General features: G+C 42.7%; 1 protein-coding gene across 7 annotated transcripts in view; it reads right to left on the bottom strand.

Moving 5' to 3' along the window:
- The window catches only part of TENM4 (teneurin transmembrane protein 4), a 610,330-nt gene that overhangs the window by 80,190 nt on the left and 509,440 nt on the right, over positions 1–20,700 (bottom strand). For all 7 annotated transcript variants that reach the window (XM_075742510.1, XM_075742514.1, XM_075742513.1 and 4 more), the window contains 2 exons: positions 17,815–18,031; positions 2,205–2,324 (listed from right to left, as the gene is read on the bottom strand). In XM_075742510.1, coding sequence (XP_075598625.1) covers positions 2,205–2,324; positions 17,815–18,031 — 337 coding nt within the window. The remainder of the gene's footprint in view (positions 1–2,204; positions 2,325–17,814; positions 18,032–20,700) is intronic.

Here is a 20,700-nt window from a genome sequence, read left to right as displayed (position 1 = left end):
TCCTGTTTGGGTTACTGGTAACGTTTGCTGCCTAGAGGTGCAGTTTAAGACAAGGCCCCCTGTGTTAGGTACAGCACAATTGTAAAGCAAAGAGATGGTCCCTTCCTCGAAGGACTTGTAATCTAAATGAAAGATTACACACAGTAGTTTGGTATTGTATACAGGACAAGGAAACATGAAAGAAAGGGTTATAGCAGGCATTATTGCCCAGGAATTTTGCAGGTGTATTTATCTGTTCTAATAGACACAGATTTTGTGCTGGTCTATACCCAGCAATCTGATCTTGAGAGCGCAGTTCGGATCTCACTGTCAGGCAAAGTAGGTTCAGTAAGGCTGACAGAGATACTCATAGCATAAATGTGCAAGACTTCCCCCTTTTTGCAGTAGCCGAAGCTACGGGCATCCTTTTCCAAAGGAGACCACTAGTTTTCCCGGGATGCCTCTTTATTATCCAGATTTTATTGTCATGTTGTCCAAGAGGTAGAACATCACTCAGAGAGCCTCGTAGTCACCATCAGTGTTCGAGCAGGTGCAAACCCCCCTGAGCACGAACGAGGCAGCGTTAAGCACATGTTGCTAGCACATGTTCCTCTCTTTCATTATAATTCGATCAGCTTCTCTGGCCAAGTCAAACCTTTCATGAAAGTCGTGGATTGGAGAGGTGCTAAATCTACAAATCCTCTCCCAAGTGCTAGCGGTTAGTAGTCAATACATAGAGCATGTGCAGCTGGAACCTCTTATGTTTCATTTTTGTTCTTAAAAGAACGGGAGCCAATTAGCACTAACAGACAAAAGATAAGATGAAAGAGTTTCCCAATTTGCAATGCTTTTGTTTTGGTTGAACATGACTGCTCAGATTTTAAGCACTTGCCTCTAACACAACCATAATCTTAATGACTTCTTCCTAATCATTCCAACGTGAATTAGCCAGACTAGAGCTGTTGGGAGCAAGAGACATCTTTCCTTCAGGTGCATGAGCAGTGCATTGCCCAACTGTTGGCTAAAGATTCCAGGTGATATCACAAAGTTAATAATAATAAATAATAAGAATAGAATAGAATAGAATAGTTCAGTTGGAAGGGACCTACAATGATCATCTAGTCCAACTGCCTGACCAATTCAGGGCTGACCAATTTAAAACCTGTTGTTAAAGGCATCGTCCAAATGCCTGTTAAACACTGACAGGCTTGGGGCATCGACCACCTCTCTAGGAAGCCTGTTCCAGTGTTTGACCACCCCCTCGGTAAAGAAATGCTTCCTCACGTCCAGTCTGAACCTCCCCTGGCGCAGCTTTGAACCGTTCCCACATGTCCTGTCACTGGATCCCAGGGAGAAGAGCTCAGCACCTCCCTCCCCACGTCCCCTCCTCAGGAAGCTGTAGGGAGCAATGAGGTCACCCCTCAGCCTCCTTTGCTCCAAACTAGACAACCCCAAAGTCCTTAGCCGCTCCTCACATGACATGCCTTCCAGCCCTGTCACCAGCTTTGTTGCCCTCCTCCAGACACACTCAAGGACCTTCACATCCTTCTTAAACTGAGGGCCCCAGAACTGCACACAGTACTCCAGGTGAGGCCGCACCAACGCTGAACACAGCGGGATAATCACCACTTTGACCATCTGGTCATACTGCGTTTGATGCCCCCAGGATCTGGTTTGCCCTCTTGGCTGCCAGGACACACTGCTGACTCGTACTGAGCCTGCTGTCGACCAGCACCCCCAGGTCCCTTTCTGCAGGGATGCTCTCCAGCCACTCCTCTCCCACTTTATACTTGTACCTGGTGTTACTCCTTCCTAGGTGCAGAATCTGGCATTTGGACTTGTTAAATTTCATCCCATTAATCATAGCCCAATGCTCCAATCTATCTAGATCCCTCTGCGAGGCCTCCTGTCCTTCAAGAGAGTCAACAGCACCTCCCAGTTTGGTATCATCACCAGCGAACTTGCTAATGGTGCATTCAACTCCTGCATCCAGATTGTTGATAAATATATTGAACAGGACTGGCCCTAGAATTGGATCCTGAGGAACACTGCTGGTGACCGGTCGCCAGCCAGATGTAGCCCCAAAACAACAAACAATAACGCATCAGCTTCTTCAAAATGCATCAACAATAATCGTGCTCTTGGAAGGCGTTTCTCTTTAGTGTTGATGGTAATAATGCTGTAACTGCTGCTTGAACAGTGTAAATGCTACAAAGGCATCCTACCTGCCGTCTTGTCTGCTGATTGTGTATCCAAAAAGAGGATTGTTGACAAAGCTGATGTTCACTCCAACTAGAGGGGTCCCATCTGCTGTCATCACCTGGCCTCGAATCACACATGCATGTCTGCAAGAAGGAGAAAAATGATAAGAATTAGTACGTCTTTTGACAAATTCAGGTTTTTCCTCTACTTCTGTGGCTGGGAATCCCATGGATTAGAAAGCCCAGGTCCTCATGTCCTGGAAAGCTGGAGGACATGCCGTGTGTCTTGATGGTGGGATGCTGCTCTTGAAGACCTTCTCAGGAGTAGCGTAAGAACATTTGATACCTAAAATGAGGTTTACCTTTATCCTATTTTTGAAAAGCAACTGCTTCATTAACTATGGACTTCTGTAGGGTTTGCATCATCACATTGGGATTCGCTATAACCCAGTTTCACAGTGTCTTGACAATATTGCCCTAATTAAGGGCAAAGCACATTTTAGAATCAAAGACGACAGAAACCTACCAAGCACTTCATGGACGTATTTAAGGCACAAAAGCCACAGAAGTACCCTGAGCAAAGCTTGATGGCTCATTTCTTCCATGCTTGGGAAACCATGACAGATAATTTGCGAGGTTCAGATAGCTTCCCTACAAAGTGCTTGGGAAACTGAGCACGATAACAGGACGGGCTTTTTCTTCCCAAGTTTGGTAGATTGCACTATTTTATAGGCTACTTCTATTCCAATTACTCTATGCTCTGTAATGTGCTCTTTTATCTAAGGATTTCAAGGGTCTTTACAAACATTGATTAATACTGCAAGATAGGTATTTTACAGAGAAAGGAAATAAAGCACAGAGTGATTTTCAGTTGTCCAAGGTCAGTCAGCAAATCTGCAGGAAAGCCAAAGACAGATTTTCTAGGTTCTTATTCCAAAGTCTTTTTCCAGACCTCTAAGTCATTACTACATTGCTACCTTAGGAGCTTCCTACAAAGACAAAGCATCACATGTCCGTGAGAGTGTCTGAACCCAATTTTTGGCTGAAGGTAACTATTTTTCTGAGCAGCAACAGCAAATTGTGGTGTCAGTGTGCTTACGTGACCCAGTGAGTGATTTTCCTAACTGCTGTCCTGCTGGAGAGCAGAGATTGAAAGCCAAGGTTTCTACAGGTGCAGGACCAGATCTCAGCTAGAGTAAATCATCCCAGCTGCACTTGCTATCTACCCACTTCAACTGAGAAATGTCGCTTTACCGGTTCACTGAGACAAAGGATGATATCTGCAATGTTTTGTAAAGATGATTTCATAAACACGGATCATCAGGGAAAGATCAAGTTATTTTCTTACAGTCCACCTAAAAATCTGATATTGTATAATGCAAGGAGATAAAGTATATTTTCTATTTAATAAGGGCTGCACCAGTTGTATATTCCACAGTATGGAAAACAGACTATTTGTCAGGGAGTCTTAAACAAACTACTACTGATGTAAATGGAGAGCTCCAATATTAACAGAAATTCTCGAAGCGTTACCAGAATGTGTCGGCAATCTAAAACGTAACCGGATTCATATACAATTTTGGAATAGGCCACAGGAAAATGAGATAATGGAAATGATTTTTCTGTCACTGAGTTTCCTCTGATATATCATCACTGACTTGTTAGGAGTAATATTGGGAAAGACTTGGAGCTAATAATATTCTTCATGCTTCTATTGCTTCTCCCATAGAAGGCTCTAACTCAGTTTCCTATATAAAACAAATTCAAAATAATATTCCAATACAGGAATATGTGTGTCACTCTCTAACAGGCAGGCAAAGCATAACTTAAAGGATCACAATGCCATGGAATATGCTTGGAAAAATGTCAATGCTTGGAATAACCTCACTAAAGCCAACAGGTCACCAACTATAGTGCGTTTTTGCACAAAGGGAGTATGCCTAATCACATCCATGAGCTAAGAGCAGAAGCTAGGCCTCCTCTTCCCAGATTTTTCCATGATCCCCTCCGTCCTGCCCCATCTCCTTTTCCAGCCTTCAGAGAGATCTGAGGAAGGGTTTGAAACTGTATTCTCTCAGCTTCTCATCAAATGACTGCACATTTTGTGAAAAGCAAGACTACAGACCGTTGCTTGAAGACTAAGACATAAGCATGAGGGACTCGATATTCTGAATTAATGATAACATACTCAAGCCAACACTGGGACTATGAATGTTTTAAAATACTTGAGAGACAAGATCATACATTTTTGTGAAACCAAAAAGAACACTTCCACCTGTTGTTTCTTCCGTCCAAGAGTTAAAAGCAAGCAAAGGAAAAAATACAACATGTTGCAGGTGTCTCTCTTGCTGTCCTACACAAAACACATGTCCAAGCAGTTGCAAACTTCTAAGTAATATTGCGAGCACATTGGCCTAGGTCCTCAGCTCATGTTAACGGGGGGATGTGCTTTACATCAGCAAGCATCTGGTCCATTACATATCACTGACAACTATTTCTTCAAAAACAAGCACCAGCACAACATGGACAAACAAAGAGCTTCCTCTTGCCTTGGCAGCCCTAGCAAATGCATTTGAACTCCCACCTTCCAAGAAGAGAATCGCTTCCCATTCTCGACAATGCTTGACAGCACGGCACTCCAACTCCGTTAGCACATCTTACGTGCTGACTAACTCGGACGACGTTGGCATCTCTTCTCGGAGAAGCAACTCGTCAGCAAGCCCAGCTGCATCCACCATCCTCCCGAGGACTATAACAATCGCTTTATTTGCATGCTATACGGAAAGATGTTCCCACAAAGGGGACATCTTTCCCAAACCACAGTGATAAAAAGAAGCTGGAGCAACACGCACAAATCTGAATTCAGTTAAAAGCAGGAGGGATAGAAACTGGAGGAAAACCAAAGCCCAGACTCTGCCTGATTAGAGCCTCAAATCTTCTCTTTCCCTGGGTGACAAAACTTGCCCCGCGTGGGAAAAACAGTTAATACAGTAGGTTGGAAGCAGCTGGCTTCTCTAGTGTCAACGTGTCCTTTCTGGAGGCAAGATCGACTACCCACAACACACCGAGCCCCCCAGGAACATGGTTAATGCTAATTTAGTCAGCCATTTCCTTCAGAAGACCTTGGTCTAAATGCAATTACACTACAAACAAGTTAAGTGGTACTGCTAAGACGCTCAGCTCCGCTAGAAGGTCTCCCAATATATTTACATAAAATTATCTCTCATGTTAATAGAAGAGATTTATTCCATTAGTCTAGGCCTGCCAGTTCAGAGTTTTTTCTGCAGTTGAACGAAATTGAATTTCTCGTAGCTGGAGCCTCATCTTCACATTGAATTACTAACAGATTCCACCTATTGCTTCTGTTTTCTGGTGGATTTTTTTTGTTGTTTCTTTCATAATTTTTATATCAAGCTGTATAGATTCTTGTTTTACAATGAACAGCAGTCTGCTTTTTCTCTTCTTCTTTAATTAGATTTTTCCTTTCTTTCTTTTTTTTTTTTTTTAATTTGTCCATAAAATCTTCCCTGAAACACCAAATCATTGTCGAAATGCTATCTAGAATGCCAGATAGCGTATCAGACAATTTTACACCATCGCTTTGTGAAGTCATTCTTTATTCCCTAGAAAATTAAATTAAGTCTTCCTGGTAAGATCTGGGCCACAGTGGCAAAACAAACAGGGGTGCACCGATGTTTTTACTTTCCCATTGCTCATATAGAAATAAAATTTGACAGGCTGTCAACAAAATTCAAGCAGACAAAACCAGCTTTAGAACAGAAGTCAGAAAAGTACATTCCCAAAAAGCCATTTCGCATTATGGGAGCACATTTAAGATTTGTCTTTAATACTGACTCTGATCCAATGTCTTGTAACTTAGACATTGGCCCTTCCAATATTTCTTATTCATAGATGTTTTCTGCTGACACTGTGCTTGGCACTGGCAAATAGACAAAAATACTGCTTCTGCTAAACATTTTTCATTGGGAAAAGAAAATTCCATGCATCCTAAACCCCTTTTTGCTGCAAGAAATGTATATTCTTTTCTTGACTGCAGATAGGTGCCATGGGAAATCTCGCCCCAAAGAATTTCTGTAGCTCCTCAAAATATTTCCACTGTAACTCATTGTGCCTGTGCTTTTAAAGGTTTCAGATGTGTGGAGATGGCTATCATAACTGCTTAGCCATCTTCAGCCAAGTTATTCATAATAAATGTTTTAATTTGTTGCTATAAATCTCTTCATCTCTTTGAACTTACCAGTTCCACATTTTATTGGTATACATATATAGATATATATGGGATTTATCCTTCTGCTCTGGATGAAACTTCAACAGAACACCATAGAGTGAAAATCTAGAAAGTTTCTACTCATTGTGAAGAGCTTTATTAATGAAATTAGGTGATCCCAGTTCTATTTCTTCCTCTGCTACAGACTTTCTGTGTGACACTGGTCACGTCAGCTAGTCTGTACATCTTTGTGCTCCACCTGCAAAATAACAATCAAGGCACATCTCCTGCTTACAGAGACATTAGAAGGATAATTGTGGTAATCTGCTAATCCCTCGCATAGGGGTTTTTACATACTCATGGCACTTCATCTGTGACACGCTCAGACACCTTGCTGATAAGTGCCTATAAATACAGTTATTTGTTACAAACGCAATCTTGCGGCTTTAGCCGCTGCGATCTTTTTGCTTGATAATAACACAGGATGCAGCAAAATGTACCTCATCCATTTTGGGTTGAAGGCACCTGTCTCACATTGAACAACTTCAGGGCAGTCTGGTACTAGGATAGATAGGAAAATTGGTAGAATGCCGGGTAAAAGCTAAGGGCATCATGATTGAACACACGGACACAGAGAAAATGCCTGAGCTGGCAGATGAAGGACAAAGGGAGAAGAGGAAGCCGCAGAACATACAGACTTTCAAGTTCATTGCTTGTGGTGGTATTTCCCTCAAAAGCTGTCTGTAAAAAAGCCCTGCCCACCTGCCTCTTAACTGTGCAGAAGAAACTCCTGGCAGTCTTTTCTTGAACTGAGTCAATCCCTGCCTGGCTTCTTCAGTTCAGTTTAGCTGGAGAAGAAGCTTAAACCTGAAACCTCCCTACTGATCTTAGCTGCCGTCTGAATTAAGGAATTAAGGTTAGGAAAAAGAATGGAAAAGATCAAGAAGTTGTTAAACAAGAAAGGCACACTTATATGAAAAAATGAAAATTAAAGAGTAGTCATCCAGAAAGACCCCCACACCACCATGGATAGCACAAGTGAGTTTCTGAAAGGGTTTGGCACATCTTGGGCAGCTGGGATACAAACCACTAATTAAGATGAGCCAAAAAGCTTGCCAATAAAGGGAGCACCAGAATGCCAGTGTCAATCTGACAAAGGGACTAAACACACTGACATTTGACCAAGTCCCAAACAGGGACTTGCTAAAGTGGCACTGACAGACGTGGTTTGCAACAGATCCTGCCACTCAACTTCCTGAGCAGCTGATGGAGTGGGAGACCCAGGAGAAAAAGAGTGGATGATGAAGAGCAAAATTTATAAGAGCTATAGACCAGGCTCAATAAAAAAAGCCAATTTGAAGTTGTTTGCAGCAAGAAACAGTATCTGCTCTGCTTGTTTAACCTATTCGGTGAAACTGTTTATAAGGTCCCACCACTGACGGGTCAGGAGATGCTGATGATTCTTTATGTGGGTATGGTCCTTAGCTGTTAACCTTTTGCAAGAAGCCTTCTACAGTCTTTTAGAAATTCTACAAAACATACAGTAAAGCCAATTGAATGAAATACCTCGATGAAAACCCATTGCTTAAATTGTCTTATGAAGGACAGGGGGAAAAGCAACACATTTACAAAGGTGGCTAATGAAGTTGGTATTTGAAGTACAGAGGAAAGCGCTTATTAATCAAGATTTACAATAATACCTCTAGATGCAGGTTTATATTACTGTTGTCTCTTTAGAGTCTAACCTTACAGTATCAAAACAGTGGGTTGTCTTCATCTGATATTTTTAGTATTCATGAGCAGGACTGGTTTTGTGACCAGCTGTTGTCCAGTTTCTCAAGCTCCACATGTGTCTGCCTGCATTCTGCTCCTTGAAGACTTACAAACCGATAGTTCTTAAAAATCTCCTTTGGCATCACCTTTGTTAGCACTATTAGTGACTGTTAGTTGTAGCTTCTCCAAAAGGAAAAGAAGGAATCTTTATTGCATGATAGTTCAGGAACAAAATGTAGCATCATTCGAGGACTACCTACCACTTCTAGAAAATCCATGATTGAATGATCATTCCTCCTAAAACAATTCCCTGCTGGCTCCATTCCTGAAAGACTCAGGTCCTTATTCTTTGAAAACTTCTCCCGACTTTTGAACCCTACTCACCTACTCCATGCATGTCTTTTCTCTTTATGAAAGCACAATCTTCCTCTCTGATCTGCCAAGCAATCTGGCCACTGTTGGAAAGAGATGCCACTACTGCCATCCAAAACATCTTGGGTCTCTATGCCTCATTGACTCACTATTTTTACATCCCAAGATTTCTCAGCTGAGTTAAAATGGGAAGGTGGAGGATAAGGGATACAGGAAGGCTGTTCAGTAAATAGGAAATACAGAGGAAAAGACACTGATGCTGGTCTCTGAAATCATAAAACTGGCTCCAACTACACTATTTAAGTGAAAGCATTTTAGAACAGAGTTTTATAGGAAATGCAGCACATAATAAAGTTGGGCTCTGCTTTACGGTGAAGTTTCAGTAAAGAATCCTTTTATTCACAACGTGGTTGACTAAGTAATGCTTTAAAAGTTGATGATTCTCTCCTTTACTCCAGTACAACCAATGAAACACTCTCTTGTTTTGCATGAGATCTCAAAGAAACAGAATCGAACTCCTATTTTTTTATGTCTGTAAAATCCAAGTGAAGCGTTCAGTAGCTCATAAGGTACAAGATAATTTTTCCACCTAATACTGAATTATGTTCATTTCATAATTTTTCAGAAGTGATCCTAGAACCATTATTTCTATGGGAGGTAAAGACTTTATGGTGCAGTAACTTTCAGAGATGAATAATGTATTCATGTCAAGTCTTCACAAAAAATGTATGCAGAACTTACCAGTTCTGGATTATAATAGTATTTTACGTCTGATATTTATTTTGTAAGCTGTGGCCACATATTCAGCTCTGCAGAAGACCCAAAATAAAAGAAATTCCTTCCATTGAATTTGAGGCACCATGAAAGCAAAACTGAGCAGGACAGAAGAAAAAATACATTATTACCAGGTCAATTATAAAATGAGTTGTCTTTCTGATGATCACGGGGGAAGTTCTTTAACTACATGTAAGCTGTCTGATAGCTTTGTAATGATCCAAAGGAATTAGGAAAAAAAATGGTTCAATAAAATATATAAGATTTTATGACTGGGATTTTAAAACTGCTTTTTTATGTAGGAGGTTTTAACCAATTTAGCAAGTAAATGTCACACTCAAAGGACAGACTCTTCCAGATACATTGAAATTGTTCAAAACTGTACTTGGACTCAGCTGTTAGCATCCAACAGCTAGAGGCGACTGTCCCGAACATCATCTGGCAAAGCAGAACTTCACCCCGTCAGTGCAAAGCCAACAGGATCAGCTCACACCAGTTACCCCTGCAGTTTAAAGTGGGAAAGGAGATTTTACACTAAGCTGGCTGAGGGGTGCTCAAGCTCCCCAGTCTGGCCTGGGGTCAACAAATCTCCACAGAGGTGAGGCAGCAAAGAGATTGGGGCAGAAAGCTCCAGCTTTTTGCAGGATGAAGGTGTCAGGGTCCCACATGAGAATCATTGCACCAGTCAGCTGGTATATTCTTTGAAGAAGCCTTATGCAGTACTGAAATAATCAAATTACCTGGACTTGTGCAAGGCATTTGACACTGTTCCGCACAACATCCTTGTCTCTAAACTGGAGAGACGTGGATTTGATGGATGGACCACTTGGTGGATAAGGAATTGGCTGGATGGTCACACTCAGAGTTGTGATCAATGACCCAATGTCCAAGTGGAGACCAGTGACAAGTGGCGTTCCTCAGGGATCAGTACTGGGACCGGCGCTGTTTAACATCTTTGTCGGCGACATGGACAGTGGGATCGAGTGCACCCTCAGCAAGTTTGCCGATGACACCAAGCTGTGTGGTGTGGTCGACACACTGGAGGGAAGGGATGCCGTCCAGGGGGACCTGGACAGGCGGAAGAGGTGGGACCGTGCAAACTGCATGAAGTTCAACAAAGCCAAGTACAAGGTCCTGCACATGGGTTGGGGCAATCCCAAGCACGACTATAGGCTGGGCAGAGAATGGATTGAGTGCAGCCCTGAGGAGAAGGACTTGAGGGTGTTGGTGGGCGAGAAGCTCAACATGACCCAGCAATGTGCACTTGCAGCCCAGAAAGCCAACTGTGTCCTGGGCTGCATCAAAAGCAGAGTGACCAGCAAGTCAAGGCGGGGGATTCTCCCCCTCTACTCCACTCTGGTGAGACCCCACCTGCAGTACTGCGTCCAGCTTTGAGGTCCCCAGAACAAGAAGGACATGGACCTGTTGGAGCGAGTCCAGAGGAGGCCATGATGTTGATCCAACGGCTGGAGCACCTCTGTTATGGAGACAGGCTGAGAGAGTTGGGCTTGTTCAGCCTGGAGAAGAGAAGGCTCCAGGGAGACCTTATTGTAGTCTTCCAGTACCTAAAGGGCCTCCAACGCTGGAGAGGGACTGTTGACAAGGGCATGAAGTGACAAGACAAGGGGGAATGGCCTGAAGCTGCAGGAGGGGAGATGGAGATGAGATGTGAGGCAGAAATCCTTCCCTGTGAGGGTGCTGAGGCCCTGGCACAGGTTGCCCCAAGAAGCTGTGGCTGCCCCTGGCTCCCTGGCAGTGTTGAAGGCCAGGTTGGATGGGGCTTTGGGCACCCTGGTCTAGTGGAGGGTGTCCCTGCCCATGGCAGGGGGTTGGAACTAGATGGGCTTTGAGGTCCCTTCCAACCCAAACCATCCTGTGACTCTATGAAATCTCTTTATTGAATGGGCTATGCAGCTTCTAGTGATGATGTTACATTCAATAGAGCTACTGACTCAGCTCATAGTTATCATGCCAGACGTGTCCATCAATAAGTAATGTAAAACAATGGGCATGTGGGATGCTCTTTTTTCAGACGAATGTACCTTGAATATTGAATAAATATTAATCAAATATCTACACGCCAGATCCAAGAGAATACATCAGCACCTCTACTGTTGTTCAGACTCCTAAAACCAAATGTGCACATCAGCACCTGTGTAATCCAGGAGGTACTTAACTCATTAGGAGTTTTGTTTTTCTGATTGGGGAGTTTTGAAGGCTTGTGTTTTGCTTTCTGCACACTCCAAGAGCTCTAAGGTACACAGGTATCACCTGAGACCTTCTGATCCCAGGTACAGGATGGTGCAGCACTTATACCAACTGCCTTGCCTGATCCTGGAAGCATGCCCAAATCCCACTAGGGAGATCCTACTCAAGAGTTTGTGCTTGGTAATAAATATCCAATGTTTTTTAATATCTGTTAAAAACTGCACCCCAGTTTCTCTAATGACTGCACAAAGGACATTCTTCTACTGCCCCTGGTGAAAGGGGAATATAATTACATTACGCTTACACTATCTATGTTATGGTAAGAAACATAAAAATGGATTGGAACTGTGCTTTCATAGAGTCTTGTGGGTACAAATTCCACAAAGTGGAAGTAAGTAGCTGCATATATTCCGTTAATTATATGGAAATAATGCCATGCTCAACTCAAAATCACTTTAAGCTGAAATAATGCCATACTATATAATTTTAAATCAAAAGAAAAAGGCAAACATTGAAAAGACATATATATATATAAGCCCTGTCCACTGAAAAGGTAAGTTTTAAAAGTATGCTTTCATATGCTTAAAAGGAATAATTACCAAAATAAAAAACACTAAGTCTTTGAAAATTCCTCCTTATGCTCCTATATTTCAAAAAGCTATGATTTGTAGCTAGTAACTACTTCATTTAAGCAGAAAGCAACAAAAGCAGAACGATGCCTTTGGAAGACAGTAATGCTGGGCAGGAGAGAGTTTGAAGAGGTGCTGTGTTAGCTTGGTTTAAAACATCGAAAAATATGACCCTATTCTCATCAGCGTAGGTAGCGTGCTGTGCCAAGAGTGCTCAATCTCAGGAACGCTGGATGGTGTCTAATATTATGATACAGTCTTAAACAGATGCAGTGTTTATCTCTCAAGGCTGTCCTAACCCACGGAGCTGCTGTGCTCCATGAACTCCTGCATCCCCTCCGGGGTGCCTACAGTTCAGTGGGTGCATCCAACCCACGGCATTTCACTGCCAGCCCAACAGAGCCGCATCCTGCTGGAGCTGGGCCAAAGCCATGGGCTGGACCAGCCAACTCGGGAGAAATCATCAGCAGAAAGGCATACCTGATGAGTTTGGGTTTTTTTGACTTCTAACTTTGTCTTTGGCTAGGAAAAAAGCACCTTGTTTACTTCGCTGTATCAAAATCACACTTTTCTTGAGGGAAAAGTACAGAAAAGACATAGCACTTTGGTTTCCTGGTGAAGGAAGCTCAGGAAGATCTGCTGGGGTGAACTTGCAGCCCTCCAGATGTGGGAAGAAATGGGTCAAAGGAAAAGAGAAGGTGCTTTGAATGTCTTCCTTCAAGGACACTATGATATCATTGCAATATTCTTCAAAATCACTCAGAACTGAACCAGAGGGGCAACTGAAACGTTTTGAAAGCTATTTTGATCCTCCCCCATTCTCTCACTTCTTCTTTGGCCATCATCAATACTGAGTTTTGGTTTTGATAAGGTTTGGGATTGATGCAGTTTAACTGACAATAAACCCATCCATTTACCTATTTATAGTAAAATAGTGCACACACGCATTTATAGCACGCCTGTCTATCTTAACATCTAACAGTGCTTGTGCAACCCTCCCCAGCTGGATCAGTAAGGTGCGTTGTACAGCCTGGCACACAGAGGGGACACAGGGAGGTGGAGTGACGTTTACAGGTACCTTGTCACTCAGTAGTGGGAAAAAAATGTGCAAATTTAATTCTGATCAGAATTTTGAACCGTGAAAACTTACTACTTTTTGTACTTAGACTACTGACCTGAGGGCAATAAAGGACTACTTTTGCAGCTGATACTAGATCCTGCTCTTTGATGTGTCTTTATAACTCAGCTGGTTATTTCTAGCTGCCCATGTAATTGAGATGGGTTAATAATGCTGGCAACAAATATATATATATACATAACCTATCCCAAAAAGAAGGGGTATAAAACACACCTACTTAAAAACCACCTGATTTCTTTTCAAATATTCTTTACAAAAAATGCTAATTCTGCACATGGCTTTCTGAGGTACTTTAATCTGATGCCAACACTTAACATAAAAGATTCTGTGGATCAGGGCTTTAGCCTGTTCTTGCAATTTTCTGACACTGTCCCTCAAGAGAGAACAAATATATCAGGTGTCCTACTTGAAAGTCAACAACTTGACACCACTGCATCTTTTGCTGCTCCTTATGGTGATGGACAACTAAGAATGGCTTAAAAATACAAAGCAAACAGCAAGAGTAAGTGGTTTCAAAATCAATACAAGAACGATCAAGTAGCAGAAGAGTACTTGTTATCTGTTCATCAAAATGATGTGAAAAGACATTCTGTGCATTCAGAATTTAATTTAGCTACTTGCTTTATCATCATAAACACTCATTTCAATATGAGCAATGATTATTTTTTCTTCCCAAACATGAATAATATATAATTGCTGGTATTCTGGTAGAGACAAGGTCTTTACCTTTATCCATCATGGTAATTTATCATTGTCTTTCTTTTTCTTCTGCAGTGGTGAGAGAGCTTGTCAGCTCAGCTTGTTCTTAAAAAGCTGGAGTGTAATTCAATAATAAATTCACTCAAAGGCTGTCACGAGGCATTCATTTATTTGTATCCATTAGGTGATCTGCACTGCTCTCCTCTCCGCTCTTAAGGGGTAGCTAAGCTGTGTTTCTGAAGCCCAGGAAATACGTTGCATAGATATTCAGTCATCTCCTTCACCCTGCTACCACATCTGCATAGGCCATACAGGAATGCGAACGTGCTGCCGTTCCCCCACGGATGATAATGATCTAGCCAGGACCTGGTAAAGTCCTGAGGAGTAGGTCGGTTCCTGACTGTCCTGGTTTCAGCTGAGAGGATTGATTTTCTTCATAGTAGCTAGTGTGGGGATATGTTTTGGATTTGTGCTGGAGACAGCGTTGATAATATAGAGATGTTTTTGTTCTATGGACCTATGGTTGAGCAGTGTTTACACAGAGCCAAGGCCTTTTCTGCTTCTCGTGCTGCCCTGCCAGCGGGATGGCTGGGGGGGGCACGAGAAGTTGGGAGGAGACACAGACAGGACAGGTGACCCAAACTGACCAAAGGGATATTCCACACCATATGACATCAAGCTCAGTTTATAAGGAGCTTGGGGGAAGAGAGAGGGGGGCGGCGGCGGTGTTTGGAGTGATGGCGTTTGTCTTCCCAAGTAACTGTTATGCGTGACAGACCCCTGCTTTCCTGGAGATGGCTGAACACCTGCCTGCCATGGGAAGTGGGGAATGAATTCCTTGCTTTGCTTTGCTTGTGCACGTGGCTTTTGCTTTACCTATTAAACTGTCTTTATCTCAACCCACGAGTTTTCTCACTTTAACTCTTCCAATTCTCTCCCCCATACTGATGGGGGGGAGTGAGTGAGCGGCTGCGTGGTGCTCAGCTGCCAGCTGGGGTAAAACCATGACAGTCCTATTTGGCGCCCAACATGGGGCTCGAAGGGTTCAAGATAATGACAGATTTGATTGGAATGTGCTGTTTAAAGGTTCAGCTTTCTAGGTGATGAAAACAGAGAATTCAAACTACAAACAGAAGCCAAGTAAGCAGAAAACATTTGCAACGGTTGAGTTTATCCAGATGTATAGGTTCTTTAAGAACTCACAGGAATGTACGATGTCTTTTAACATCCCCAAAGAGTAATAAGCACGGACTGTATGCTGTGGTGCTGTCTCAGGGGAAAATATACCTTCTGTTGAGGTCCTTCACTGTTACTTGCACCTGCTTTTGTGATGAGTCAAGATATTTAACTTGAGAGATACAATACAATCACAGCTTGAGGTGACGTATCTCTAGACCATATTTAGTGATACATACCCTATGCAGATATTTTAAGACTGGAAACCTCTTAAATCATCTCTCTCTCTGTACAATTCTTCGTGTTAACTTCAATGGAACAAGGAGCCCCATTTATTAGTTCCACTGTAGTTAATGAAAAGCAATCATTAAAATCCTTCCTATTGATTTGAATCTTTGCATTCCCTCACTCTAGTAATCTATATGCCAGATAAACATTTCTGCTAGCAGGTGTTCCTTTTGAATGCTGAATCTTTCTTTAGCAGGATGTATACAGATGGTTAGTAATTCCTTCCTACACAGAGATCTGCCATCAGATCTATGTAACTCCTGTAGGAGTTTATGTGGCCCTAAATGACACAGTCTTTCTACTGGTCTTCTGCTGGCACTCCCAGAAACAAATTCACTGTATAAATAAGAAATTCCCATTATTTCCCCCCACCTCTGTGTGCTGCTGAATGCAAACAGCCTCTAAAGAGAAGTTGCAATTTTATTTTTTTTTTTATCACACATGTATGAAGACTCCTATAGTCCTTTAGTTGTATGGAAAAGTTCATTAAACACGGACATGTGTCTACAAAACTCCGTCCCTATCAGAACAGATACACATGGACCTGATACCAGCGTCCTCTGAGGAAAGGCTTCTGACTGTGAGCTCAGCTGAGGAATTGCAACCCTAAATATATCAGAAAAATGAAATAGTGAGTATAATCTATTTTATATTCTGAGTCCTGATTTTACAGTAACAAATCACAACAACTGACAGCAGAGGACTCACTGTGCTAACACTTAGTGCAGAGCCTGGACCGTTCAGTATCCAGAACCTGCAATCTTCACAATGCTGACGAAGTACAACGGTTTGCAACATAATGAGAGTTCGGCCTTAATCTGAATCACTGTCGTCAGCTTTCTTGGACTCAGAAGTGCTTGGCAGCAAGACAAATCAGAGAAACTATCACATCAGGCCAAGTCCCTGACACTGGTGTGCGTCTAAGTGGTTCATGTCTGAGGTCAGCCTGTAGACCACCGGAGATGGCAATGCATGGGTGTCCTGGTTCTGGCAAGGATAGAGTTAATTTCCCAAGGAGCCAGGACAGGTGAGCCAAGCTGGCCGGGGGCTATTCCATACCATGTGACGTCATGCTCACCATAAAAGGGGGCTAGTCGGGCAGGGGCGGGTTCGGCATGTCAGCGTGGCTCCGGGACGGGTGGAGCATCCAGTCCTCGGATCGGTAAGTTGTTCTCTGTTATCACCCATTGTGAATATCTGTTATCAGCACTGTTGTTGATTGTTTCCCTCTCTCTTGCTGTCCCAGTAAACTGCCCTTATCCCAACCCTCGAGGCTTTGCCGTTGTTTTTCCGTTCTCCTCCACGTCCCGCCGGGGGAGGAGTGAGCGAGCGGCGCGTGGCACTTAGCTACCGGCTGGGGCTAAACCACGTCAATGGGTGATGGTACCCAAGGGACGCTGGCCATGTCCCTGCATGGAAGAGCATTAGGTCAGACCCAGAAGGGCCTGAGAGGCCTGCTAGGATGCAAGTGCTGAAATAAATACCTACATAAACACGAGGGTTGCATATTTTCAGTGCCAATCTATTCGCTGCTATGTGTGGGAAGGCTGAAATTAAGCAGTTAATGACCAGGTGGAATTCAACGGAGTCCAAACCTAAGTGCTGAGAACCACCTCCCGGATCAGGGTCATCACTTCTGAAAGGCAACGTTCAGGGCAGACACTGAATGATCTAAGATTCTGACACCCCAGGGTATGTGCTATGGTGTCCTGCTGTAAGAAGACAATGTTAAAGGGATGACCGCCCCGACAGCCAGGCATGTACTTAAACAGGTGGCTGAGATGCAGTTACAGAAGTGAACTGCATTAAGATTTCTTTGCCAGATCCTGATTCTTGCTAATGATTGCAGTGATAAAGAATGTCTCAGTACTAAAACCAATCTATGATCAGCTTGATTGTTTACATTGGAAATCACTCCAGTCCTCCTTCCTAGACTGCAAGATTTTCTTCAGCTCTTTTGAGGTCTGTAACAGTCATAGTATAGATTGTAAATATCATTTTAGTTTCCCTCTCTTTTGGCTCTGTCAATGGAAGTTCTGCCATCGTTGTTTGGTAGATACTTCTGGAAAATGTCCTGATGAATGGATGGCTTTCACTCCTTGAAATAAGAGAAGGCAGGGAAGATGCAACTGCCCACGTGCATTGGGAGAGAAGCATCTTGTCTTGCTGGCTGGCAGGACATTGCAGATGAGGAGACAGTCAGCAAAATTACATCAGCCACAACATTCTTTATATACCTCCTCCCTTAGATAGATTCCATGTTCTGCACCTTGCTGCCAATCCACATCTTACCATGGCCAAGTGGCTCACACTTTACCTCTTACTGCATCAAAACCAAAATTCACTCACCCTCCTTCGAAGGGATTGTCTCCTGGGATGACGTGAGTGCTGTCCTTGCCGATCAGGAACTTGATCCGATCGTAGAACGAATGCAAGCTCTGCTGGGAGATGGGGGCTTGCGTCTCCTGGATGATATCCAGGGGGTCCGGGGAGCCCAGGCACAGCGCATTGATGTGGCACAGTGGCTGCAAGCAGCAGTCTGGGTCCATGCAATCCACCAGGCCATCTGCAGAAGGGTAAGGAAGATTTTAGAGCTATGGTAACACGGAGTGTTGCAGACTTCAGAGTGCAAGAACTCTTTCCAATGTACACAACAGAGAAATGTGAATTTACGCCTGCATAGACTAAGGCATGTACCCTTAAAGCACCAATAAAGAACCTCAAATATGCATTAATATGTAACATTAATATGCATTAATATGTAACATATGAAAACACACACAAACACATGAGATTGAACCCTAAAAAATCCATCTTTAAGATTAATTCTGGGATATGCCATTTCACATCTCAGCCACTCAGATAACTCCAGAGCCTCAAAAGGTGTTTTTTTCCCTGTCAATAAACAAATGACTTTTGTCCATTGGTTCTGTTCCCTGTGCAAATCACAGGCACGTTGCTTCATACCAAAGCTACCAAGGTCACTTTCAGCAGGACAAAATAGCGAAGAAAGCCATGGTACCTACCATGACTACAGAGAGATCTATACATGCAACCCACTAAAGATTCTGGCTAGATAGATGAGAAGGGAGATTTTGCTGGGAAGGTTTGGTCTCTTTTGGACTTTGTCACATTTATTCCATGCAGACATAGAGTACCAGATGACCTTACACTCTCAGGATATGAAACATGTACTTTCAGCACCACTAAATTAGTAATAACAACAATAATAGCAGTGGGCACACATGAGAAAAGCTGGCCAAGCGTACTCCAGTAAAATGAGGGTTTGCATATCTGTCAAATAATCAAATGCACAGACAGTGCTACCCCTCCCACCGCCACCGCAGCCTTCCCCAGTTCATTTGGAGATGCCACTGTTCATTGCAAACAGCTTAGTAAAAAGCGGTGACAGGAAAGGAAATACAAAAAAAGCTCAGAAGAGGTTTGATGAAGCATCACATTTAGAAACATAAGTTGTTAGCATGTAGTAGAGATGGATCCTTAAATCAGATAAGGGAACTGGATGTTTTTGTTCTGGGGTAATGGGATATGGAGCCCTTCACTTCCAACTCATCAGTTCAAGCAAGACAGTTTGATAGTGAATGAAAATTGTTACCATGTGATGGCTGTTCAAAGGCCTATGTAAAATGAGTAGTTGGTCTCAGTGTGGTTGCTGGAAGCTCTATATATGAGAGAAACCAGCTTTACAGCTAGCATCCTACTGACGATTTCAACAAAGAGGCAAGAAATGAATGTATTTGGAGAGCAAAACTGTCCTGAGAGGTAGGTCTCTCCTGAAGTGGGATGAGATTTGGAGTTGTCAGGATAATGTATTTTTTATTTCAAAGAAGCAGTAAATTATAACAAGATAGTTTGTCATTACAGACTGCAAGCTTCAGTTTCATCCCAGTTATACCAGTATGAATTAGAAGTCCTTTCCTTAATGTTATTGGCATTACTTTGAATTTACTGTAATATAAATAGGATGAGAATCTGATCTGTTATTATTGCCACAGTGCTTACGATGGCTTACATGTCATGGACTAGGATTCTGTTGAGATACACCTGTGCTGTCCTTGGAAGATTTTAGTGCCATAAAACATCACTGGCAACATGATTTCATGTGGTTACTCCTACACAGAGACTGAACAAAAAGCCCGTTCAGCGTTCCCAGAGCTCGCAGTCTACGCGTGGGTCAAAGTGCAATGAATACCTGCTCCATGTAGACATGCACACACACAGAGTGAGGCATTCTCACAAGTGCTCTGCACCTGCCATTAATGATAACAGGAGCAGCGTTAGATTAGCAAAAGTGCTTTTGAAAATCCCATCCATTATCCTCACCTCTGTCTGTTCTGATATCTCTACATCTTTATAACTCCTTGCAAAATTACCACAAAAATTTATCAGCTCGGGCACAAAACCTACCCATCTGCCTTTTGTCTTGATGACTAGTGATAATGAAAAAGAACTAATTACGTTTTATTTGCCCATTAAAAAAAATGACTTGCTGCAGACGATTAGGCCAGTAGGATTCTGGAAGGTCAAATCTCAGATGGAGTTTGAGAGACCGCTCACAGAATAAAGACCTGCATAGATGCAATATGCTTATCCATAGCTACCTAATAGTAAAAAAAGAGTCGGAAAAGAAACAACAAACCAGCCCTGTTACTATATCGACTACAATTTCAAGCAAGATAAAATGTTGTCATTTTCTCCCACACATTAATAATGTTTTCTAAGGCTACAGACACTCTGCTGAGAGGATGGCAAACCAGCTGTACCATACCTCTTCATTACCCTGTCTTTATTCCAGGCATCAGAAATGTGTTTTGGGACCTGAAGCTGCAAGACAGCAAGGAAATGTTGTCTTTGCAGGAAACAGCAGATAAATGTTTGAAGAACAGATGCACAGGACAATATTTTGTACAGGTGGGAATGCCGAGGACTCAACTGCAGATAAGCCTTTCAACTAATGTGTTTCAGGTCTATATGGAGTAAGTTGGGGGTAATTACACCAGAGAGGTTTGTCACGACATCTTAAAGCCATTAAGGTCAAGAGCTGAAATGGGGTTTAGCTACTCAATTCCCTCTGATGTCAACAGCAGTCTCAGGGCAAAGCATTTCTTTCGCTTAGAAAATGTAAAGGCCATTTTTGTCCAAGACATGTAAAACAACAAGAGTTAAGCTACAAACCAGATCACAAATACTGATGTCTCCACCTGAATATTGTTT

The sequence above is a fragment of the Balearica regulorum genome, chromosome 1 (assembly GCF_011004875.1).
Source record: "Balearica regulorum gibbericeps isolate bBalReg1 chromosome 1, bBalReg1.pri, whole genome shotgun sequence".
In the NCBI taxonomy this organism is placed as follows: domain Eukaryota; kingdom Metazoa; phylum Chordata; class Aves; order Gruiformes; family Gruidae; genus Balearica; species Balearica regulorum.
This window is presented reverse-complemented; position numbering and strand designations above follow the sequence as displayed.